This window comes from Abramis brama (assembly GCF_963993115.1).
Source record: "Abramis brama genome assembly, chromosome: 12".
NCBI classification, from domain to species: domain Eukaryota; kingdom Metazoa; phylum Chordata; class Actinopteri; order Cypriniformes; family Leuciscidae; genus Abramis; species Abramis brama.
In genome coordinates this window covers 33,517,910-33,544,560 of record NC_139974.1, presented here as the reverse complement: position 1 = coordinate 33,544,560, position 26,651 = coordinate 33,517,910, and the positions used below count along the sequence as shown (strand labels likewise).

Genomic DNA, 26,651 nt, shown 5'->3' with positions numbered 1-26,651 from the left:
GTGATCTTTGGTTAGTCTCAAGAAACCTCAAATTTATTTTCTATTATTCTTCAGTATAGAGCATTCCTGATTATTTATCTGGATATGTTTTGATCATGTTTTAGACATTTATTTACTGTTTTGGCATGATTATAATAACAGGATTCAAAAAAATTAATTTCAGATGCAGCAACTGATTTATCATAATATTTGCAAAAGGAATTTTTGGAATCCTACTGGCACACTAAAGAAAAATATCTAAAAACAGTTTTGTTGTGAAACGACTTTTGCATACTATATATGTTACACAGTCTTCTTAGTGGAAATATATAAAACACTCATAGAAGCTTATAGCTACTTTCTTCTGAGTTGTAATCAGAGAAGTTTATTTATAATATCAGATGCAGCTGCAACAGCAAATGCAAATCACATTTCTGAATTAGAATGTCCATTCTGCTTTGGCTTGATGATTTTCATGAAAATGATGAAGCAGTAAATCTCTAAATTGTTATATGATCAAAACGTACAGATGAAGAATCCTCAAGAATAATGTAAAGAACAGGTTTATGGGTCATAATACATTTTAAATTAACTATTGTAATGGACATAGGCAAGTAAGAGCTGTGAAGTTTTGGGGATATGTACAGCTGTTTGGGGATTGTGTGGTCTACTTCTAATTTGTTACTTTACCATAACCTGTCTAATAAACACACAATTAAAGCGTTTCTATACGGAAATAGGGAGTAACGCAGAAATTACATCATTGACAGGCGACGCAATGACACGGGCCGTTACATTGGTTAAAATAGCTGATTTCTCTGGATTTAAACATTGTTGGTCAACACAAGTCAACAAAATATTTAATATTTTTCTCGTGGTTTTGGGATATTTTATTCCAAAAATCTTATAGCCTATTGTGCAAATAAATTAATAAATATTGTTGTGTAGCCTATTTATTGTATTTATTAAATTAATAAATATTTTTTAGAGAATGAGTAGGCTATTGAATATCTGCATTTAGCCTATTTCAGTTTTGCATTTATGAACTTATTTAAGCCTCAAAGTTTCAGTTGCGTAGCTGTCTATGGAGGGACGGAAAGCTCTCAGATTTCATCAAAAAGATCTTCATTTGGGTTCCGAAGATGAACGAAAGGGACGACATGAGGGTGAGTAATTAATGACAGAATTTTCATTTTTGGGTGAAGTAACCCTTTAACTCAGGGTTCACCAATCTCGGTCCTGGAGGGCCGCTGTCCTGCAGAGTTTAGCTCCAACCCCAATTAAACACACCTGAACCAGCTAATCAAGGTCTCACTAGGCATACTAGAAACTTTCAAACAGGTGTGTTGGAGCTGGTTGGAGCTAAACTCTGCAGGGACAGCGGCCCTCCAGGACCGAGATTGGTGAACCCTGCTTTAACTGGTCAGAACTACAGTTTGACTACAATACCCACAATCCAAAGCGAAGCAACTTTTCCGGCTTGTCAGCGTCGATTCAGGAAGTAAATCCACCACAGTGACAGGAACAACATCACGGGACTGTCTTTGCACTGAGCAGATTAATAAAATATTACCTGTAAGCGATCTGTGTGCACACCTGTAATATTAGACATCATGTCTAGGCAGTCGAACAGAGCCACCGACAGCAAGAAAATGGTGAGTGTTTTGTGTTTCCGTGGATCTCAGGCAAACGCAGGGCAGCCAGCTAACATGCTATTATCATCATCGGATAAATAACATGTTTATTGGAGTAGTGCTTGTTTATTTGTATAAAAAATAATATAGTGTAGTGTACTTTACTTGTTATTTATGCGTGCGTTAGTTTATTCCTCTAGAGATGAGCGTAGTCTTTCCATTAGTGATGGCTGGCTTTTGAATAAAAAATCTTGAGAAGTGTAGATAATTTTTCCAATAACCGTTTGGGGAAATTATTGAATGATAGATTCGTTAGAATGATTTACTTTAATTGCATAATGCATTATGTTCCATTCATTTTGTTTTTTGCACAGATGTTATTACACAAGGCAATTGGCATTGTAGCTGTATAGGCTACTCTTAATACGGACTAAACAATAAAGTAGTGAAAGCAGAGACACGCACATAGATTTATTCAGCTGTGTCATGCATGGGTTTTTAGATTTGTTATGTTTGGGTTACGTTTTGAAATGTAAATGTGTTTTTAACAACTCCATATTTTGCCGTGAGAGGGCGCTCAAGACCACTGTGTGCTCTCATTCATTCAGTCCTGATTATTACCCATGATGATGATGATGATGATGATATAGTGGAGGACTGAGTTCTTTATTATACAACCTATATAGTGGAGTTCAGAAGTCTAAAACCATATTGAAAGCCTGGGATTTTGAAATAATGGAAAGAAATGTTTTGATGCAATCAATACGATACTGCATTATTTCTTGGACACTAAACGAAAATAAGCAAAATTGTGCCCATGTGAACTCGGTTGTACTCCTAATGTAGTGCAAGATGGTCTGTGGATCTTCTCAAATTATGCGACAGAACAATATGATCAGCTTTTACAAAAACTTGTGGAGTTGATTATGCCTTCTGTCATAAAAGCAAAAAGGAGCTATTAAAAAAATGATGTTCTGCTTTAACTCAAATTGTTATGCTCATAATAGAATTTTTAATTAAAAAAGAGAAGTTGTACTTTTTTTTTCTTCTTTTTTTTTTTAAATGTGGAAATTGGGATTTAAAAACAACATTGGTTGGAGCCATAGACCAAAGGCTATGGATACCATTTTATTCATTTATTTATTTATTATTTATTTTATTCTTTCTAAATTGTTTTATTTAAATTATTTTAATTATTAAATTGGAATTTGATCGATTGATTGATTGCAGCTAATGTAAACATTTTAATCGGGTGCAAAAGTAACACTCACCAAATATCATGTAAATAGAAATGGATCACAGGCTGGTTGGAAATGCACATTCTTTGCATGATAAATACAAATTAATGCATGGTTCAAAATAAGAAAAATAATGATTTTCCGACCGTTTTTATTTCCCTACAATAAATTGAACATTACTGTGAAATGTGGCTGTTAGCAAAAAAGGCTCCATGATAATCTAATGAAAAGCTTGGACCTGTGTTTTGCATTATAATTTTTGATCCAGTTTTATTATTATTGTTATTATTTTGTAATAGCATTCAATGTCTTTTTTTTTTTTTTTTTTTTTTTTCAGGTAACACACTAAATTCTGAGTAAATATGGTGGTGGGTAATTTTGTGTTGATCTGTCTCTTGAACAGAATTCAGAATTATTCACTCTCACGTATGGAGCCCTGGTCACTCAGCTGTGTAAAGACTATGAAAATGATGAGGAGGTCAACAAACAACTGGATAAAATGTGAGTCTGCCTTTTCCCTTCCCCGTCTATTCATCCAATCTGCTCACATTATATGCACTGTTTACAGATGACATTAATATTTTCTATTTTCATTTAGACAAGATTTTAGTTTAAAAACTCAATGAAAGTGTAAGGAATATGGTTAGATTTTCAGATACTAGTCACCATTTCATTTACATTTGTCCAGTCAGTTTTCCATTAGTCAACCAGTAGGAATGGAGCAGAGTTCTGATGGGCTTAGTGTGGATGCTGTATCGTCAGTGTTTGTGCTGGGTGTAGGCTGTTAGTGTATTAGGTGTGGTGATTGCCCTGTCCTACCGTGCCATCCAGTCTGCTGGAGTTAGGTTGGGTGGTGTTGAGAATTTAAAATGTGCCACTCTAGGTTTTTCGAGAGCGGTCTCTTTCCCCACCCTGCTAAATGAATCGTGCAACTGTAGGTTACACCCCTGGTTTTTCAAATGTATGATTCTGCTCCCCTCTGATTCTGTTCCGCCATTAGAGAGGATGCAGATGAAAGACTAGATGAGAGTCTTGATGTTTTGTGTGTGTGTGTCCTGGTAAACCCTACATTATGGGGACAAAATGTCCCCACAAAGATGGCAATATCCAAAATCCTTGTCCTTGTGGGGACATTTTTGGTCCCCATGAGGAAAACAACTTAAAAATCACACCAAGTGATGTTTTTTGAAAATATAAAAATGCAGAACGTTTTCTGTGATGGGTAGGGTGCTAATTCATCTATAACTTTGTGGAAGCTAGTTAAATTAGGCAGATGCTAACCTAAGCAGGTTGAATGACAAGCTCACATCCTCAAAACCTTGAACAAAACTACAAAAGGTAAAAGAAAATATGACCCAGAGCAGTCTACAATGTGGCTCTTTTCTTAGGCCCTGTTTACATCTGGTATTAAGTTGCGATTTGGTCGATCGGATCACAAGTGGATGAGGGAGACACATACCCGTTTACACCTGGTGTTTAATACGTCTCATTTGTCCACTTTCAACCACTTCAGTCCTGATTTCTTTGAGGGGAGGGTCTATGGGTGGGTAAATGTATGTGTTCTTTCATATCTTTCGATCTACGAAATTTACATATGAACGTGCCCAGACATGACAGAAAAACATACGCAGCTTTTGTTTCTGCTCTGAAGCCGCAAGACCCCGCCAAACACGGTGAGTGTGTGTTAGAAATCAGGAATAGTGAGAGAACATTGTGCTTGGTATGTTTTTCGTCTTCAAACCAAACTTGGGGTCTCCAGCCGACAAAGTTTAAATCCCGTCTGGCTAGCGCCCTTCACATAATGTTTACGCCGGTCAGTAGGCGGTCTTTTGTGGCTGTTCAATCACATTCAACCACATGAGCGTTTACACTAGGAAAGCAATCCAGTCAAATGTGTTTTCGACTAGCTCTGGAAGTGGTCGAAAGTGGACAAGCTCAAAACATTTTAGCCCCCGTTTACACCATTTGTCCACTTGTGATCTGATCGACCAAAACGCATCTTACCAGGTGTAAACAGGGCCTTAATTGCACTGAAAATCAATTAGTTCATTTACATGCACGTATTGAGGCATGCTTATTAATATTTTTTTAAATGCACAAATGGCTATGCATTTCTCATATTCAGCAGCCTAATACAATATTAGGCTCAATTTTTTATGTAAATTTTTTTTTTCATATTGTTAGGCCTGTATAGTTAATTGTATTAATCCATTTTTATGTTTAAGTACATTTTTGTTTCTTTTGTTTGATGAACAATTTTGGTACTATTTTGGGTTGCTACTTGATGTCCAATGTACAGTCTGAACCCTGAATCAAAACCAGTTGAGAAGCACTGTTTTAAAGATTGTGGGAAAAGCCATGAGGATGCGTGGAGTCCAACCATTGTGGTTTAGAGAATCAGTGGGCAGCGTGTATTCTTTGGCTGAGTGGTCTTTTCATTTAAACCGTGCCTTGAACTAATCCAGTAGTCCCACTGATATTGGGTTTGGCAACACGTCTGTAATACGACCTTTTTCCCTCCTGCTTCTTTAAAGCATCAAATATGATATAAGCAAGAGCAAAATTTGACTTTCTCTCTGGCCAAACAAGTTTGTAACTTTCTTTTCGAGTCTCTGAAGCTGAAGGGCTTTACTAAAACCTTCAAAGTAAAAAGAGACTATAGCTCCTATGATTGCGTTGATGGGTGAATGAAAGCAGTTACTCTGACAATGACACAGTTTCACAGCTTCCCTTCTCTTCCATCCTTTCAAGGGGATACAATATCGGAGTGCGTCTGATTGAGGACTTCTTGGCTCGGTCCAGCGTGGGGAGGTGTCACGATTTCCGAGAAACGGCCGATGTCATTGCAAAGGTAACGTGAGTACTTTGAACCAATCAGAACGCATGCTGAGCCCTGCCTTAGGCCAGGCGAGAGAGAGAGAGAGAGAGAGAGAGAGAGAATCAAAAAGCAAGCAAGCATGTTAATGCGCAAGCAAGTGACTGGAATTTGAACTTCAACCTGCAGTAGCCCACATACTTTCTTAGCTTTCATCACATCTTTCTACCGGTTTTAATTTTTCAGAGTCACACAGCTTGAGAAACATCCGTGCTATGCTACCGCAAAGCCAACTGGCGAGCCGTTTGTGCGGTGTTAGAGTGAACCGAGACACTCATGTTCCTCTCGCCTTGTTTTCTTTGGTCTGTGAGAGCCACAGACTGTGCTTTTTTTTTACGAAACACTGCACCTCACCCTCAGCGTATAGGGTTCACACTGACAGGATTGACAGAGCGTTCTTCCCACTGTCCGTCACCTGTCCATGCTTGCTTGGTCTCTGTCTGTCTGTTCTCCTTTCTTCTTTTTTCTTTCTCTCCTCACTTTCCTCTGCGTGTGCCACGTTGTCAAATGTTAGTCCAGAACCCATCGGTTTGCTGGGACCCTGATCCCTTTAAACACTTTTTAATATAACTTTAATGAGGGTTATAATGTGAAGCGTTTAGTCTAATTGTTTACAGTTGTCGAGCAACGCCGCGACCGGGAGCATTAATATAGAATTCAAATGATGTGCGCTCACAGGTTTGTGTATTTGGGCTATTTTATAGCTTCAGATGGGGCTCATCCAAACAGAATTTAGAATCAGAGCTAATTTTTTTGCTTAAGTGTTGCATAATGTGAAGCTTTTTTGCACTGATGGATGTAATTAAGAGGTGCATGATATTAAAATTCTGTTCAATACAATAATCCGGTAATTGTTATCATTTTATGGCCTGTCTGTAAAGTTCTATCTATATTATTGCGTATTAATTAATTCAAAATTTAAATGAAAAGGAATTGTTTTAAATGCTCCAAGCAGTGTTCATTTAGTATTATTTATGTACAATTATAGTTATTAATATTTGGCATTAGCTTTTATTTTTATTTCTATATTTTTTTAAAGTTTGCTATGTGGATTTGTCATTTTATCAGCTTTTTGGATTTTATCAATATTTACAGTATATATAGCTTTAATTAATTTTCATTTCAGTTTTAGTGATTTTAGTACTATTTATTTATGTATTTCATTTTTCTTCAGCTACATTTCAATTACATAATATGGTTTTTAATAGTTAAAAGTGATTTTGGCTCCAAGTGATTTTAGGCATAATAAAATTATAATGTACAGTATGAAATAAATATTCATTTTGAGATTTGAAGACAAAAATGTAAATGTAAAAAAAAATTGGGAAATGAGCTTGCGTTATTAAATGTCCAATATTGAAAGATACCGATACATTATTTATTTTTATTTTTTAAATGGTATTGGCCGATAACCTAAATGCATCCCTAGTATATCTTGTTCAACCATATAATAATCTTTTTTGTTTTTTGTCCAGGTTCCAAGTAAAAAGAGAACATTTTGAAATAGTAACATTCATTTGAAGTACTGATTATCTAAAATAGGCATTACAGTAAGTTTTTTTTAGTATGTAACATATAAACCATTTTTATTTAATGTCCTGCAAAAAATAATCACATTGTGATATATACTGTTACTGTGATGTAAAACGAGCAATATTCTGGTTTTCTTATGGCCCACCCTGATCATTTCTTCCATTTAATTACATTCAAAGGGTTAAAAACGTCTCCTTAAACCCATTCTCTGCAGTCGTGCAAAAGCCCCTCAAGTCATTTCAGAGTGTGAATACAGCACCTAAAAAGAATGTGGCAGCTCTGCAAAATCACTTAAATGTGGCCTTGACATCATAGATGTAGGCAAGCGAGTTAACATGAAGACTGAAGGGCCTTTTTGTCTTCACATTAACAGGTAGCCTTCAAGATGTACTTGGGTATCACTCCCAGTGTGACCAACTGGAGTCCTGCTGGAGATGAGTTCTCTCTTATCCTCGAAAGCAACCCCCTGGTGGACTTTGTAGAGCTCCCTGACAACCACAATAATCTGGTCTACTCCAACCTGCTCTGTGGAGTGCTGAGAGGGGCTCTTGAAATGGTAAGGAGCATTTTTGCGTGAAATGAATTGATGCATCTTCTGATAACCCTCAATTGCCATTCACGCTGCGGTCGTTTTTCGACTCCTGCAGGTTCAAATGGCGGTGGATGTGCGGTTTGCTCAGGACACACTAAGAGGAGACAATGTGACAGAAATTCGCATGAAGTTCATTAAAAGGATCGAGGAGAACATGCCAGCTGGGGATGAATGAGGCTGAGAGACACTAACCTTTGACCCCGAGAGACTTTTTTGTGTTGAGTTGGGAACCAAAAACTTCTATTTTGGTCAAGGGAAGACCAAGTAATCCTCCTTATGATACAATAAAACATTGTAAGTGTTGCTATGAGAGTCCGCCGTCGAGAAGATTCTCTCGATGTGTCAACAAGGATGGCATGTTCTTTCCACCTGGTCCATGTTGTCTATTTCAGGAAAATACTTTCTCAAGTCTCTTTTTGTATTTGTCTCTAGTGTATTCTTTGTTTTTCTTATTGCGTTTAACTCGGACATAAGGCACAGAAGGTTTAATTTATTTACCTGTGTATCGTGATCAGATTTAATAAATCATAGACTATGAACAACCTTCTACTCAATAGGTCTTTGACACAAACTAATATTTACTCAAAGTTGTAATAAAGCGTTAATTTGTGCAAACCATATCACAGTGTTGTGTTCATGTGTCGAAAACAACTTTAGATTACTAATCTAAAACCAACATTTAAAGAAAGGGCCCCATGTTCGACAAGAACAGAGCCGTAGTCTTGGGAGACGTACGTTTTGTAGAAAGGTCCGATGGTGTTAAGGGAAGTCTGGTAGGGGTCTAGGTATGTAGATAATGGGACCTGTGTGTGCTGAGCCTGTGGCAGGTCCCTCCACACGTTTGTAATGAAGTGTCACGGTGGCCCCCATCGCCGTCCTCGACTTGTCCTGTACTGGCCCTTGCATTGTGGGACTGTTATTCCTGCAGCGCAGCAGCACGATGTGGTTAGAGTTAAACAACAATAACAAGGGCCTAATTCGTCTCAGATGTTTACTCAAGCAACGTGGAAGCAATCAGGGCCTGGAGGTTCACTGGTGCGTGTGCAGGACAGGGCTGTTTTGGGAGCCAGTGCGTTTTAATGGTGTAGCCGAGGGGTTCACGGTCATGCGGACTGGTGGGAAGGGGAAGGTTGTCAGCTGAAAGGCAATCATTACTCCAGCGCAGCTCAAAGTCCATTCCTGACACCTGTTAATCACCTTACGTCATGATCCGGGCTTCTTTTTCCAGAATTCCACACCTCGTCGATCACAAATGGAAAGAAGTTTAATACTTCTTCTACTACTTCCCGTCGGCTAGCATATGGATGTATAAACTTTAGCCCTTTTCAGTTTCCATGTGACTTTATTCACATTGATGTGTCGAATAATGCGTTCATTGTGTAAGTGTATTGTTTTATTACATCGAGCCACTAGAGGTAGCTGTGAGCGTTGTTGTCTGTGACCTTTTTTCTCTTTCCATTCTCATGGATTTTTCAGTGTTTCTCTTCAGTTTGGTATTTGATTGCTCACGGGGTCCACCAACTGCTTGTTTTTGAATCTCTGGGGCTGGGAAATTATTTTGTGAATAAATTCTTTATCCACTCGCTCTTGATTCAGGGACATTTAGAAGAAAAACAGTGGAAAACTTATGCAGAGCCCTGTCAGGCTGAATCCCTCATCCCCTCTCGCTAGATTATGCATACAATGTATGTATTTTGTATAATGTGTATATTGGAAAGCGAGGGAAGAGGAAATGGTTTCGCTCAGGCATTCGATTTAAATCATTTGGCAGAATTAGACCCCTGTATCATGGGGATATACAGCTGGGATTGTGTACTGCGTGTAAACTTGTATCACTCTTCCATATGCTCTCAGGAATTTCTCTAGCCCCTTCTTTCTCCCTTCTTAACAATGCAGGATGTATCCTTGGCCAAGCATCCGAAACAAAGTGATGCGTCAGTATTCATTAACCATCACAGTCATCTTTAACCAATATGAATCTCAGCATGAGAAGGATGGTCTCCAGACAACGAGGTGACCTCCTCATCATCATCTCGGTGTTCATCCTCATCTGTATGAGCCGCTCATGTCGGCATGTCCACAACACCAGGCAGACACTGGAGAAGGCACAAATGAATTCCAAGAAGCTCTTTTCCACCATAAGGGATTGATTTTATCGAGCTATTTTTATTTCTGCTCTTCCCCCATGTCTAAAGGCAGGTCAACGGCAACAAATGAAAGAAAGGAAGCCTGTTCTTTCATCCATTCGTATGCAATTTAAGGTCTGCCTCCAGCCCACTTCATTCCTTGCCTATATTTTTAAAGTAGACGACAGACGAAACGGAAATAGTGGCAGATCTTTTCTTCCATATTGTGACGTACATCTAAGAGTAACACTTTATCGAAAAAGAAAAAAATGTAGAGTGGAAACTTGGTTCTATGTATCGGTTGTTGATTGGGTTTTGAGATGTGGGCGTTGCACTTAAAAGTTGAGGCAGATAAACTTGAGCTTGCAGGGGTCAATTATTGGAGAAGTTCTGCATACCACACCAGAGAGAAGTTAGTCGTTTTCACCAGAAGGTCCAGTTATGACATTTGGATTAAACATGAGGTTAAAATGGTGTTAATATGCACAGATTGTTCACAGTAAGATTTATAACATTTAGAAAGTAGAGGGGGAATTTTCATTTCAAGATGACTTTAAAGCTTGAATAGCTCACTAAAAAATGTCACTTTTTGTATAGTTTACTCACTTTCATGTGTTTTAAAACCTGTATGACTTTCTTTTATCCATAGGATAAAAAAAAAAAATAGATATCTAGAAGAATATCCAAGCTGCTCTTTTGCATTCAATGAAAGTGAAAGGCTGACAAGATTTTCACTAAATAAGGGCTTAACCATATTGTGGTTACATGCATTACTTGTATGAACTACGTTTATGATGCATTTATGCCCGTTTTGCTCGACAGTCCTTGGTCTACATAGCCTAGAAATCTAGACGCACCCTAGTGGCAGCAAATGTAATTTGCAGCCAGGGTCGCCTAGCAACTCTCCGTTGGCTTGCGAGCTGGAAAAACCAAACTCTAGTCAGGCCAATCACATCGTGTATAGAGTCGGTGGGCGGGCTTAACATAATGACGGCAGAGTTGCCACGGTTCTGAGTGAATTCCCTGCTACTTGAAAACAAAGAAGATGGGTCTTTCGAATCGGCTTTGGCCGTGACTCTGTCTGGAAGACTTGGAGTTAAAGCTGCCGTCGGCAACATTTTTTTGATCATATTCAGTGAAATCGACACTATAATCCGACAGAACATCATAAATAAGGTGGTTTTAGAAAAAAACCCGAGCTTCTAACTCCACCTGGAGCGTGTTATTTGTTTTGCAAAAATCCACCGCTCCCGGATCATCGGGTCCAATCAGCGCTGGGGGGTGTGAGATCTGACTGTCAATCACAGGTCGTGCACACGCCACAGATCCCCACTCCCTCGTGCACGTTACAATATCACACACGACACGCCTGAAGATTGCATATAGCGTGATGGTGGGGAGAAAATCTACTAACAAGCTTCCAATTCCTCGGTTATTGCTGTATGGATAGATTAGCCAGGGCAGCCTACCTCCGAGTCCATGGTGTTGATCGATGCTGAAGAGACGGACGCGTTCACAGAAAATCAGGTACACACGCACTGACGAGCACGACCTCGATGGGAGGGTGCTCGCTGGTAGTGGGGGAGGGGCATGAGAGTTGTAAACATTCAAAATTTTGGCTAAGTCGACTCAATCTGCCAGACTTGCCGACTGCAGCTTTAAGCTTTTCTTTGAGAAAAGAACAAAGAATGGCACTGAAGGAAGATGTGTTCGGAGTTTTGCCGACCGGATACGGCAAAAGTTTAATCTATCAACTAGCTCCGCTGGTGGGAAAACGCTCTGGCTGGTTGTAGCACTATCCTATTGCGTGCAGAGGGAATTTGAAAGACAACCATTTATCCCGCCCCTCGGACTGAGCCCTGCCAATGGTGTGTTCCCAGACCCAACATCTTGATGTGGGTCTGGCTTGTCGGGCTATGGTCTACATCCACTTTTATTCAGCCCAGGCTCATTTGAAAAACCTACCTGCGGTAACATTTCTGCAAAATGATATTACGTTGCATTGTGCACGTTTCGCGACAGTTTTAAACCCGAAATGTCCAGTGAGTGGTGCTAAAAGCGTTATCAGTTTTGTCCGAAACGGAAGCCCTAAAAGGCCATGGATTCTTATTTTTTTCTATCTTGTTTTCTCATGATCTCGACATAACAAAAGCTGTTCTTTTTACAATGATTGTTTGATTATGAAACACACTGCACCAGGAGTCTACTGTTGCTATTGCAACGAGCGCAACTTTCACAAACATCTGATCGACAAATAAACCGTGCACTCTGTGTTGTGGATATTTCATACATTTTATATGTATGTGTTGGTACGTGTTTTGCAGAAATGTTACCACAGGTACGTTTTTCAAATGAGCCTGTGTTGCTTGTATTTTGGAACAGCATGAGTGTGAGCAGTAAATCATGACAGACGTTTTTATTTTGGGGTGAACTGTCGCTTTAAGAATTTTATTAGGACAGTTCTTGCATACAAGCAGCAAAAGTTACGTATGCTGGAAACGAGACAGTACACACCAATCTCATTTAAACCCTCTAAATGCAACCATGTGCCCTATATCAGAAACAAATGCTGAATGGCACGCTGAAACAATAAAATCCTGCGGATGGCCTGCTGCTGGCTCACCATTATTGAATCCCCCTCATCCATTCTTCCGTCTTTTTTCTTCTCACTTTCTTCCACTGTATCCCCCACTTTCAAGCCTTGCCAGGGTGAAAGGATTGGCAGCAAGATGATGAAGGTCAAAGGAGGGAAACGGAGCAGGGCAAGACCGAGTGCGTTTCAAAAACACACCTTGTGGGAATATCAACATGCCCTGGAGCACGGAGAACCGACCCAAAGCTGGAGAGCCATCACAGCCCGTTGCATGGTGTCCAAGACTCCCACAGCTCTTCTGGAGCACAAAGGAGATGACACACGAATGGATGATCTTCCCTGGCTCGCGGGAACAGCAGCATGCATACGGTTTCCAGTAAAGGTCACCAGACAGTAAATCAAAGGATCCGAGATGGAAATGCAACAAACCCTCTTGTCTGAGGTAATTCCCGTGCAGATGTCAAGAAAAGATGTAATTAGATCCTTGAGGAACGCCACATGTCAAAGACTTTTCCTATCAGTTCTCAAACATTTGTTTGTTTCTTATTTAATTTGTAAAATCTTCTTTGCCTCTTTTTTTACACATCACTTTTTAGAGGATTACCTTGAATAGGTCACCATATTTATAACATGTAAAATGTGCTACTTCCACTTTCCCATGACTGCTACTATGCTGATCTGAATCAAACACATCTGGGACAAATAGAGAGCATAACTCCTCAGTCTCACTCAGCAACCTCAACCTGTTGCCAATGCCTTAAATGGTACTTGAAAGGTCCTCTTTTTCCATTGTATCCCTAGACTTATAGATTATATCACATTGATTTTTTAATTTTTGGAGAGGATTGATGGGGATTATTAAAATAATTAATTGAATTGCTTAATTTCAGAAATATTCCATTATTTACTTAAAGCTGCAGTCCGTAGCTTTTTGGGGTTAAAAATTATCCAAAATAAATTTGAGCAAATGCATAACCAGCCAGTGTTCAAAACTATCTGCTTAAGCTTGTAATAATGTTTTTAATTTTCAGTGGTACTGGTGGATTTCCGCTGGAAATTCGAGCATGTCTTTGCATCATTACGTCACATCTGTACACATAAAGGAGTCTCGGCTAGTAGGCTATATTGCGTGTGAGGATGTTGGAGGTGGAGATTTATAGCCTTTTCTCACAGCACTTGATATAATTAAAATCAATTTGATGGCGGATCCAGAAAGGTTCAAACGACAATCACCAGTGACAACTGGAGATTCACCCGAACAAACGCGAAAGACTTCGGACTTCGGAGAAAAAAAGAGACTGCAACCGGCCCATGCGAAAACAAGGATAAATATCGGAAGGGCATTAAATGTAGTCACGCAATGCCGATGTTGTTAATATTAACAATTTGAGAATAAAGTATAATTTGCACAGTTTGACGTGATATGATAAGCAATCGTTAGATTTAATCAGCGCGATTTACTGCAATGCTTTTTCCCCCTTAGTTGGTCAGAACAAAAGTGGATGTTACTTCTTCAGACGACATTTTACGGTGAAAATTCTTATGTTGGTCATACTTCCAAAAAGTAGAATCTGTGATTCCGAATGCCAGTATCCACACCGGCGCGGTGACTGACAGCCGTACATTCTCCTCAAAACATTGGATTCATCCGCGCTGTGCCGTGCCGAGGCACAACGCACGTAAAAATGATAATTCCGCGAATAACTGCAATTGCAGATTTCGAACAGAGATGGCGACAAAGAGGAAAAACTACGGACTGCAGCTTTAAGGTCATGTGAGATTGTGTACTTTTACAGTGACCCAAAAAATGTATTTAGACTCAAAAATTAATGAATGGCATTGCATTATATTACAAAATATCAAACTAGCATTTATTTTAACACACTTTGCAAGACATTTAAAATGATAAAAACAATTGTATAGTGTTCAAAATGAAGACATATTTGGAAATTTTCTAGTTGGCAAACATTAGTGGACAATGTTCAATCACTGTAAAAAGAAAGAAGGGTTAATTACTGTAAAAAAAAAAAAAAAAATCCTATATATATATATATATATATATATATATATATACAGTGCAATGCATAAGTGAATACACCCATGCTAAAGTTGACTAAAAAGAGGAATAAAAAATCATATTTTGGAAATTGAACTTAATGCCTTAATTTAAAAAATTAGGAAAAATCCTATAAATAAATAAATGTTCTTCCTTAAAATACATGGTGCATAAGTGAGTACACCCCTATGTTAAATTCCCATAGAGGCAGGCAGATTTTTATTTTTAAGTATTTTTTTAAAAAAAAAATTAGGATACTATGCATCCTGATAAAGTTCCCTTGGCCTTTGGAATTAAAATAGCCCCACATCATCACATAACCTTCACCATACCTAGAGATTGGCATGATTTTATTTCAGTTAGCCTAAAAGCTAAGTTTGATTTGCATTGAGAGATGATCTTATGGAAAGTACCCCATGCCAATCTCTAGGTATGGTGAAGGCTATGTGATGATGTGGGGCTATTTTAATTCCAAAGGCCAAGGGAACTTTATCAGGATGCATAGTATCCTAATTTTTTTTTTTTAAAAATACTTAAAAATAAAAATCTGCCTGCCTCTATGGGAATTTAACATAGGGGTGTCCAGACTTATGCACCCTGTATTTTAAGGAAGAACATTTATTTATTTACGATACATTATTCATTCACAAAGAAAATTGGTGTCCTTAAAGGTTGGATTTTTCCTAATTTTTTAAATTAAGGCATTAAGTTCAATTTCCAAAATATGATTTTTTATTCCTCTTTTTAGTCAACTTTAGCATGGGTGTATTCACTTATGCATTGCACTGTATATATACAGTGAGGAAAATAAGTATTTGAACACCCTGCTATTTTGCAAGTTCTCCCACTTAGAAATCATGGAGGGGTCTGAAATTGTCATCGTAGGTGCATGCCCACTGTGAGAGACATAATCTAAAAAAAAAAATCCAGAAATCACAATGTATGATTTTTTAACTATTTATTTGTATGATACAGCTGCAAATAAGTATTTGAACACCTGAGAAAATCAATGTTAATATTTGGTACAGTAGGACATGCACCTACGATGACAATTTTAGACCCCTCCATGATTTCTAAGTGGGAGAACTTGCAAAATAGGGTGTTCAAATACTTATTTTCCTCACTGTATATATGTATTAATCTGCCAATATTAATCTGGCAACCACAGCTGCCAAATTTTACTGTAATGTATTTATTTTTTTTAAGTGTAGTTAATGTGCCTGGGATTACTCTGCTAGGCCATCTGTGCCATTTTTATATGCGACTTAACCCTCTAGTGCTCTTTATGTGCATGGCGGTTAAAAAATGACTATTTTCAATTTCTAAATGAAATATATATTTTCATAAACACGTTTTACTCTTAAACAAGAAAATCAAAGCCTTGAAATTCGTCTCCCATTAATTTCCAATGCGGAGCACAAGTGTGACTATATTTTTCAGGACCATTTAACCCTTTCGAAACATGTCCATGATTTCTTTTTTGTGTGTGTGTGTGTGTGTGTGTGTGTGTGTGTGTGTGTGTGTGTGTGTGTGTGTGTGTGTGTGTGTGTGTGTGTGTGTGTGTTCGCAAAGCAAGTACAAAAACCTTTATCAAGTTTCGTACCATTCCGATGAAGTAAAACATTCTAAAAAAACAAAACTTAATTATAATTTTATAATTTTTCAGTCAAAAATTACCGAAGAGCACCAGAGGGTTAAACTGTCTTTGAAGTTGCATCACAGCGTCATGTTCGATTTGAACTGTTTCTAGCCTATAGATGATAAATAATAATAAAAACCTGAAAAATGTCTTGAGATAAACAAAAGTACATTTGGTAACCATGATACAATGTGTGTGCTCACTGCTATTTTTACCGTTAGAGTGACTGGACGCACTTACTTCACTCAGATCCTCACAAAGCTGCATTAATGAATGAAAATGCATGCTGTTCATTTGTATGTTGACATTGCGGACTGGACAGTTCTATAAAATCAAACCGAGCATGTTCCAAACTAATTACTACTTACTGCGTTTTTCAACGAATGACATTTCGTGAATACATAATTGTCCTCCTGACATGTTTTTCTCAAAGTCTCTGTTTTAATTAATATGGCTTCTGTTGGAAAACCAAACAAAGCATGACACAGCACTCCATCACCTGAACGTGGCCCACTGGTGATGTCATAAAGTAGTCTGCTCGACATGAATACTCCCCCCACGTCAAAGCTAGCTGTTCCAATCGAGCAGTCAAGTATGTTTTGAGTTCTTTATTGTGTAATAAACCAGGTCCAGGACCAGACCCACCCTTTCGACCCGTTCTGAAAGCCAGTGAGGTTATATGCCTCTTAACAGCCCAGTCTTTCACTGCAATAAATGCACATACTCTCAGCAGTGGAAGTCTGGGTGGAGGCCTAGTCATATTTCGGTATGCTCACTTGAAGAATCACAATAAAAGCCTTTTCGTTTATTTATTTCTTTTCCAAACAGACGGAGCCATTTCTGCATTTTACACATTTTTATACACGTAAAAAACAATTACAAACCACCCGACAGAGTCAAATTGCCCAAATCTCAAAATTGCAGGAAGTTCCATTTAGCTTGCCTGTTTTCCCTCTCTCGCTCGACTCTAATTTGCTTGTGATTTTGTGTGTCCCGAGTCGATCTGAAAGAGAGAATGTTCTGGAACAGAGGATGGGCTGTGGAGACCAGAGTGGTTTCTGTCATGAGGAGATGGAATGCTCAAGCAGACCCACATGAATGAGTCACTATGGAAACAGTCGAAAAGTTCCAGAGTAACTTGTGTACACATTGCGCCATGTGTGCCCAGCTAACTGAGAAGAGAAGTACAATTCTTACGAGAAGCTGTGTTTTACATGGGCATGCTCTTTACACAAATGTAGGCACCCTTTGAGTGTTTTCCTTGGAGGGAGAAAGTTCTGATGTGTGTAAAAAAATGTTGCCATAGAATGAGATGCTTGGATTCATGGTGGTTTGATCTTTGTTTCTTTCTTTTTGTGCTAAAAAACACAGCCTATAGATGTGTTTATTGAAATACATTTTTTGCCCCATTACGTATAGTGGTTCGTAACACGAGCGGATGAGCCCTTTGTGTAAGCGTCGCTAATTCTTTTGGCATGTACGCTGTACGCGATAAACTTCCCCTCTCATAAGGATGTCATGGAGCGCTGCATCGTCTGAAAGATCTTTTTTTGGGCCATACGGAAAGCCCTCCAGGAGCAAATGCTTGGGCCACCAAGAAGCATTGATTAGCGTCTGATTATATAAACCAGCCATGAACAAAGCGATTCCTCAGCTGTGCTTAAAAGCAAGAAGAGTTCTCGAGAGTTCAGATCCGTCAAGTATTACTGTTGTTTAATAGAACCATATGAGTGTGCTGTTGGTGCATAATTGCAAGGAGACGTATTTGTGTGGGCGATGACAGCTCGAAGAACAGACGCTCTGACCTTTGATACAGAGTGCCGGCGATGCTCCAAGATTACGACAATTTGCAGAATCTCTGATGTAAATCTGAGAGCCGGGTGTTATGTCTGGGGCAGATTTTAATCTCATGACTCCTGGGCCAATCTTATTTCTATTTGAAAAAAAAAGGTACCTGTGCTATAAAGTACCACAGCGTTCCTTTCACCACCTTGCTGAGATGTAACACTCGCTCATGCACACACATACTAGCGCAGACATCAATACAACCACATAAATGGCTAAGAAATGGTGCTTTCTGCATGTCTCTGTAGAGCCAAGCCATTATATTCATAACAACTACAATACTCATTGTGAGCAGAGACAAAAATATGGAGACTGCAACTTACAACCCCAACCCAGAAGTAACCTTATAATGTACAACTTGTCACATCGACTAATTAACGTTCATTAAGTGATGTAAAGCAGCGGATTTCAAGCTGTGGGCCGCGAGTAGAAAAAAAATGGGACACGCAAAGAATAAGAATTATTACTAGAAATGTGAAGTTCTCAACGTCAATTAACAAGTTTGTTAGTGGCCGTAATATGATGCATCCAACCTGATCTCACAGGAAAACGTAACTGTTACAAGGTGGTGATTTTGTATGAATTAATATGATTTCACCCCTAAACATACCCATGAAGGTATATAGGTATATATATATATATATATATATATACATACATACATACATATACATATATATATATATATAGTATATGTACTGTATACTGTATATATCCTTTCTTTATCAGTATACAATCATGTTTTTGTTTAATGGTTATCCTCATTAACCTTACAAAACAGAAGTTTATTCAAGTGTGCTATTAGCATACTTATTTTAAAATTAAAATAAAAATATATACTTTCAGTCTACTTCTTATGTACTTCTCAGAAATATACTTAAAATTACACTTAAGTAAAGGCTACTTGACTTATACTGACAGAAAAGTCAAAGTATATTTGGCCTATACTTGTACTCAATCTTTTGATCGAGATATACTTAAAAGTATAATTAAGTATTCTATACTTGGCTTGTAGTTGTGTTTACTCTTTATTATCTTAGTATTTAGTATTATCTTATTAAATACTTTATTCACATAGCTTTACAAACTCTTATATGGAACCTTGTTTCTGCCACAGAATAAAAATAAAAAAGGGAATTGCACCTTTTTTCTCACAATTGCGAGTTTATAACGGATATTCTGTAAGTTATAACTCGCAATTGCATGTTAATATTAATTATGAAGTTGCATTAAATATTAAATATTAATATTAAATATTAAGTTGCAATTGCGTGTTATAAAGTCAGACACAGGCACAATTCTGACGAAATTTTTACGTTTTCATAATTTTGTACTTTTTTCTCAAAATTGCGAGATATAAACTTGCAATTGTGGGACTATTCTGACTTTATTTCTTGCAATTGCAAGTTTATATCTCACAATTCTGACTTTATAACTCGCAATTGCGTTTATATCGTGCAATTTTGAGAAAAAAATAAAATTGCGAGATGTTTGAAAATATTGATTTATAAAGAAAACATGTTCCTAATTCTGAGTATGTGGATTTTTGTGTAGTCCACTTGTGTACATTTACTTCAAATATACTCTTTCCCTGCCCTTGATGGAATTTTCCATCATTTATGACAACGCTTCCCCGCCTTTTACAGAATTTTCTGGCAATCCATGTTTTCACTGTAATACGTTAGGGGGCGCTATTACGCATTTTCTGATCTCCCGTTTAAAACACAGGCGAAGCAGAAGCAGAAGAAGCATTCCTTATGCACATGTAAAATTACACATACACAACCATCAAACATTAGCCTGGCAAGCCAGACCTACATCAAGATGTTAGGTCTGGCAACTCACCATAGACACGGCTCAATCCGAGGGGCGGGATAAACGGCTGTCTTTCAAATTCCCTCTGCACGCAATAGGACAGCGCTTCAACCAACCAGAGCGTTTTCCCAACAGCGGAGCTAGTTGATAGATTCAACTTTTGCCATATCTGGCCGGCAAAACCATAGATATCATATAATAAAGGCTAGATGTCTTACGGCGGAGTCACTTCCGGCATCACCGGCGGCCATCTTACCACAGGGAAGCTGTGAATTAAGGTGAGTGATCAGCACGCACACAAATCCTCTTATCTCGCTGAAATCTTGACGGATTTACAAACGGGTTGGTTTCTTACAAACGTTATTAACGTGGCTGTAATTCTTTCATATGGAAGTCCATTGTTATAATTATTCATATGTATGCAGTGTCATAACTACATCTCTGACGTTTATAACAAACCAAACCGTTTGAAAATCGGTTGAAAATTGAGCAAGTTATGGTTATTTAAAAGTACATGCACCATGTTACGAGTGAGCGAGCACCCTGTGGTAAGATGGCCACCGTGTGCGGACGTCGACCTCCATTGGCCAGCAGCGCGGACGAGACATTTAGCCTTTATTATATGATATCTATGGGCAAAACTACGAACACATCTTCCTTTTTTTAAGAATGACTTAAGTGCCGTTCTTTGCTCTTTTCTCAAAGAAAAACTTAACTCCAAGTCCTCCAGAGTCGCGGCCAAAGCCGATTCGACAGACTGTTCTCCAGCAGCCGCCATTCTTTGTTTTCAAGTAGCAGCTAGGGAACCGTCGCAACTCTGTCGTCATTATGTTAAGCCCGCCCCGCCTACTCTATACACGACGTGATTGGCCTGACCCAATTTAGGTTTTTGCAACTCGAAAGTCAATGGAGAGTTGCTAGACTACCCTGGCTGCAAAATACATTTTGCTGCCGCTAGGGTGCGTCTAGATTTCTAGGCTAATCAAACATTAAACAGCATATAAACCAAAATTGCCTAATGTTACCGAAAGAAATGTTGGCCCAGGAAGAGGTATAGCACTGTGCAAGCTTTAGGGGTGTTGAATTGATCTCCATGTTTTGATCATAGACTGAATCCGATTCGGACAAATTTTGCTCTTTAAAAAAAAGAATTACCCACATTCAAGTGTTAATAAAAAAGAATAAAGCTAGAATAAAATTAATGAATTTAAATTTAAAAGCAGAGGCTCTGATCTTTCTGTTGATATATTATATGTACAGATATTCATACAAAAATGCTGGTGCTGGCTAGCAAAATAAATAAAAAAACGTGGTGAGAAAAGAGTTAAAGTACAGTTAAAGGTATATTTCAAGTATAAAAATTAATACCTAAATAGGAACATAGATAATATATAAATGGTAAAGTATGATGTTAAGTTAACTTGAGGAAAACTTACAAGTATACTTGCAGTATAAAACTACTAAACTGGCAGGGGCGTCGGACTGGGGGTAAAACCAGTACTGATTACCAGGGCCCCAAGGGGAGAGAGGGCCCTTGAAAAGTCTGGAATATATTTTATTTGGAACATGGGGGCCCATCAGGACTGCCTATACATAGGGCCCGGGATCTTGTGCTACGCCCCTGTAAACTGGTATACTTCAAAATGTTCTTTCACTAAAAAATGTGCTACAAGTATTTAACTAGTAAACTATCAGTAGTTCACTTGTAGTAGTTGCAGTACAAAAAATAACATAGCTGCTAGTTGTGTATTCAAAGTTTACTACTGTTACACTACTTAAAAGTATACGTTTATAAAAAGTGGCCAATTTAGTCCCAAGTAGTATTGAAATAGTACACTTACAAGTATACTACTAGTACATTGATATTAGTATACTTACTACATAAAGATACATAAAAATAAACTTTACTTGTGTATACTTAAAATGAACTTGAAGTATACTTATTTTTTAAAAGGGTATAGCTAAGGGTTGCATGTTTGTTTGATCAATCGATGCATCCAGTTGAAAGATCCTTCTGCTTGTTTTAAAGCTGTCATTTAAAAAGCCAGCTAAAAATTTTATTCCAATGTGGAAAAGCAAAACAAAGAATTATTGGCCAAAAAAGTGCACCTGCATGCAAGATCTGGAAACATCTGGACTCATGAGCCTGTCCATTCAAAGATGGCGTGTACAAACAGCCGATGGTGTTACGTGCAGAGGGGGAAGCTGGAAAAATGAAAACTTCCATCTTGTGGGTGGAACTCGACACATGTTAGGCCTGGCATGGTGAATACTCCAGGCCCTTTCACATTGGTGGTTGAAACTTCTTATTTTGACCCTGGTGATAATGACGTGTTGACAGCTTGTATTGTTTTTACAACACTTTATACCTAATACTGTGATTCTGGAAATGTTTTCTTGGGCTTCATTAGTCTTCCCACACCTTAGACAGAAACAGCTATACAAACTGCAGTTCAGCAAGGCGTGTCAACAGCAAAGTGTGCTGGTTCTGTGTTTACGAACACTTGTACAGTATACAAAAATAGCATGCATAATATAAATGTAGATTGTATAATAATCGAATGATAATTATAATTTAAAATTCATTAATGCCACTTGTACTTGCTCCCACATTAATAGCTAGCTACTTACTGCTTGATGGCTTTCAGACAGAGTGAATGTTCAAATGATGTTTTTTCAGCTGTATTGTAATGCCACTAGATATTTAGTTCCAGATCTTTGACACATTCCTCATTACTCAATGTAATATTTCACGTACATGTAAACAGCATTTATTTAATGCTGCAGACAAATAAATAAGGAACTCTCCAGACTCCATACTGTGCTGTTGTGGGTCATTAAATCTGTCTGTTTCAGATTTTAACACAGATTTAAAACTTAGAACTTAACTCTTGACTTCTTTGGCTGTGATTTGTAACATATGTTCAATTTAACCCAACAGCAACTCTGGATGAAGTGTTAAGCAAGGCTATTTAAAGTCCCCCTGTGGTGAAAAAACAAGTTTTTAATGTTGTTTATAAGTCAATGTGGTGTTTTAAATGTGATTTAAGACAAACCATGTGCAGATTCACAAGTCAACACCATTGCTGAGTATTTTCTCTTTAAAATTGTGGTGAAACCAAAGACAGTCTCAAAAATGCGGTTTGAAATCGCTGGTGTTTCTGACATCACAAACTAGTACCTTGTTGTAACCAATCATGTCAACGTGCCTGCAGGCTTTAGCATATCATTAACACCTAACTAGCAGGGGAGTCTCGAGAGATGCCAGGTTATCCAGGTATATTTTTCTGTTGATATGAAAAATCGGGTAGATTTAGCAATAGCGGGTGTATGATGTACTGTATACTATGATGTTAAGATGAACTATATGCCTTTCTCCACTGACGTTCTGAGTTATTCTAAGGCCACATTTACACACAGCCGGGTATTTAGAGAAACTAATATTTCCCCACCTCCGTTTTCAATAATAACATCATGCACACAACATCGTTTTCAAAAAAGTTGTAATTTACATCAACCCGCATAAATACGCCGTCGAGCGCCATCATAACTATGCCAAACCTATGGGCGGCAGTGTAGGGAGAAGGATAAAGCCATGCAAGCCAATCAGAATCCTCAGAATCGACAACAACGAATAAGGCCCTGTCCCAAATGGCACACTTCATATGCACTTGCGGTCTTGTGGACTTACAATGGCTGCCGCATGCGTGTGTCCGTTAAGTCCGTGAGTGACGGAGAGACACCGTAGGGTGTCCCATTTGTCATTTTAGGCCTCAGAAGGGTGCTCGCGAGCGCCCCCTGTGCGGTCGATATGCGCCCTCGATGCGCACTTTTGCCGAGCCCGCACTGATGCGGGATCCACAGCAGACTTCTTCCCGACAGTCAAAGCGGCATTACGTCACGAAAGTGCGGACTCGTAGGAAGACCACGAGTGCTTAGGGTGCCATTTGGGACAGGGCCTAACACGAGCGACTTCCTAGGGTGCTCACATGACGTTAAGCATTTTCTGGCGCACAATGTGACGTTTGAGAACCTAAAACCCCGTTTCTCCCAGTTGACACGGCAACACATAACCGGCGTTATCAGAAATCTCCACTTTGGCCGGAGTTTTTAGAAATAATCATTTTCTGTGATAAAAACTGCGTTTTCGTGTAAATGAGAGGCCAAACCGCAGGGAAATATCTGCGTCTTCCCTTTATGTAAATGAGCCCTAAGGGTGCTGATTTTCAGAAGGCAGCTGTCTCTGAGATGATGAACGGGAACATGGTGTGTGTAACATTAGTAACACATTATTAGCTGTTTGATAAGGTAGTCAGACAAAAGGCTAATCATATTAATTTCCGTTATATGCCCGATGTTGTAAAGAGCGATACCATTGTGCAGCGTTTACCTCAGTAAGTTGGCCAATTGAATCTCTGAGCTGGTGTGAGTGGAGGCGGGGCTAAATAGCATATTCATCGATACGTGTAAACTGAATGAAGCAAGGGTGTAGTTACATTCAAGCTATTTTAAGGCATGAAGAAAAAGATTTTCACAGGAAAAAAAAGTTTAAATTTGTCATTTTGGTGATCAAAGATGAGTTTTAAGAGATAAAATGATTGACTACAGGGGGACTTTAAGATGTTTTGTTTTGTTTTTTGTTTTGTTTTGTTCAGGGCACATGCCATAAAGCATGTAAAATAGCTCATGTTGGACAATTGAAGACTTAAATATCTGTCAAGCAAGGAGCTAGAACAAGCTCAAACTGTAATTAACTGACAATTTTTCTTTACACTTGAGAAAAATACTTGTCATGATATATAACATAAATAAACACATTTTTATCCTTTTTAAAGCTCCCATCATATACCACATGAATCATTCTCTTTGTGATTGCTCAGCCTAACATTTTAGTTATTAGTCACCAGAGGCTCCATAACTCAAAACAAGAGTGAATTTATGTGCTCCCCAGCTTCGCGTTCTCTCAGAATCATTTTCAGGTGATCAACTATCATCTATTTGGCAAATACCTTTTGCAGCGATAAATCAAAGTCCTTGTCATGAAGTTCATGTTGTTCTGCCCTATAGTTCTAACAGAAGCACATTCAGATCTTATCTTGCACATTTTGTACTGTTTTTCAATTTTCAGAAATGTGTTTGTTTGGGACATATACCAAGCCATTCATTATTGGTGAGTCTTGATTTTTTTTTCTCTCTCTCTCTCCATGTTGTTTTAGTTTCATTTGTGAAATTTTGCTTTTGCTTTAGTTCTTTTACAATCTTTCAGATTGACAGCATTTTGTATTTCCACAAAATAAAGCATTTTCTCTAGAAGCTGTGAGATTTAAAAGAAATTTCTCTCTGGTCATGTTCATCTGTCAACATGCTCAAGTTGCAGTCAGTGTGTGTGTGTATTTTTTCTCTGTTAAGTTGTTTAGGCCTTGAGTTTGACCATGAACAGAACACATGTAGCTTCCTCCTGGTAATCATTTAGCTGAATAATGCAGGTGTAAGATTCACTGTTGATGTATAAATGTTAGTGTTTAGGGTAAAGGTGGTGATGTAAGCAGCTGACAAACACTGATTTGACTGTACCACCTAGGAGTTGTTCCTCAAGACAAGCTCCAACCTGGATGATCAGGTTCCCACCATCAACAACAACATAACATTCTCAATACTATCCACAAAACAGATTGCCAACAACTAACCTAAAGCAGCCCAGACCATCCTCAATGAAAGTAAAGAGTGTTTAAACAGGATATGCAGCGGAAACAAAAACTGTTCAACAAAAACGTGAAACAAGCCATCTGACAAGCGAAGGAACAGTACAAAAACAAGGTTGAGCAGAAGGTCATGAAGCATGAGCAAAAACATGAAGTCTGAAAGGAGACGTGAAGGTTGAAGAAATCAAAAGGTTCTATACTTTATTTTTTTCAAAAAATCAGCCACTAATGTCAATTGAAATGACAGATGAAGGCGGTAATACTACCGTCCACAAGATAAGAAATCTTTTTTGGTCTCATAGCTTAGAATAGAATTGTCAGACTGAATACATTGCTGTTCAATTAAAACAAAGAGATTATTTTATTTTGATGTAGAATAAAATAATCTACATAAAAATGTTAATTAGAAATGATGTGGCAGTTGCATCAGTGCATTACAAGAGCCGTTGGTGCTCAGACGATAAAATATATAGAATTTTCAAGTATATTTAAAAATAAAATTACACTTGCTGCAGTATTATTAAAAATATATTTGGATTTACTTTTGACTTACATATACTTTTGACTATTACGTACCGCTATACCCTAAACCTTATCACTTCTCAAAGATTTAAAAAAAAAAAAATTATAATAATTTAAAATTCCACAACTGCCTCATGCTTGATTCCACTCATTTTCACGTTTGGCGTTTTTCAAGGATGACGTCGAACATGCTCACCAGCACAGGCTAATCCACAAGGCTGTGTCTTGTCCGTCCAATCAGAGCACCCGTCCCATCCGCCACATTAGATGACACTGTCTTCCTCTCACTACTGAGCATGATCATGGCCCTGCCCTCTATGAGTTCATGAATGACAGTGCTCATCTGGAGTTGAACATCTTCAATCAAGACTAAGGAAATGATCATAATCAAAAAAGCACATCGGCAATACTTCCTCAGGAAACCAAACTCGTTCAGTGTCCAAAAAGCATCCGCCATATTTTCTGCACTTCTTATATTAAGTAATTGATTCCATTGTCTGCT

The 26,651-nt window shown here is 38.2% G+C and overlaps 1 protein-coding gene across 1 annotated transcript; it reads left to right on the top strand.

The window, feature by feature from the left end:
- The first annotated feature begins 1,472 nt into the window (after positions 1 to 1,472).
- trappc3 (trafficking protein particle complex subunit 3) lies at positions 1,473 to 8,469 on the top strand. The gene is made up of 5 exons (XM_084131158.1): positions 1,473 to 1,634; positions 3,255 to 3,352; positions 5,603 to 5,702; positions 7,633 to 7,815; positions 7,907 to 8,469. The coding sequence occupies exons 1-5, from the start codon at positions 1,593 to 1,595 to the stop codon at positions 8,024 to 8,026; spliced, it is 543 nt and encodes a 180-aa protein (XP_083987284.1). The 5' UTR covers positions 1,473 to 1,592; the 3' UTR covers positions 8,027 to 8,469.
- Positions 8,470 to 26,651: the final 18,182 nt, after the last annotated feature.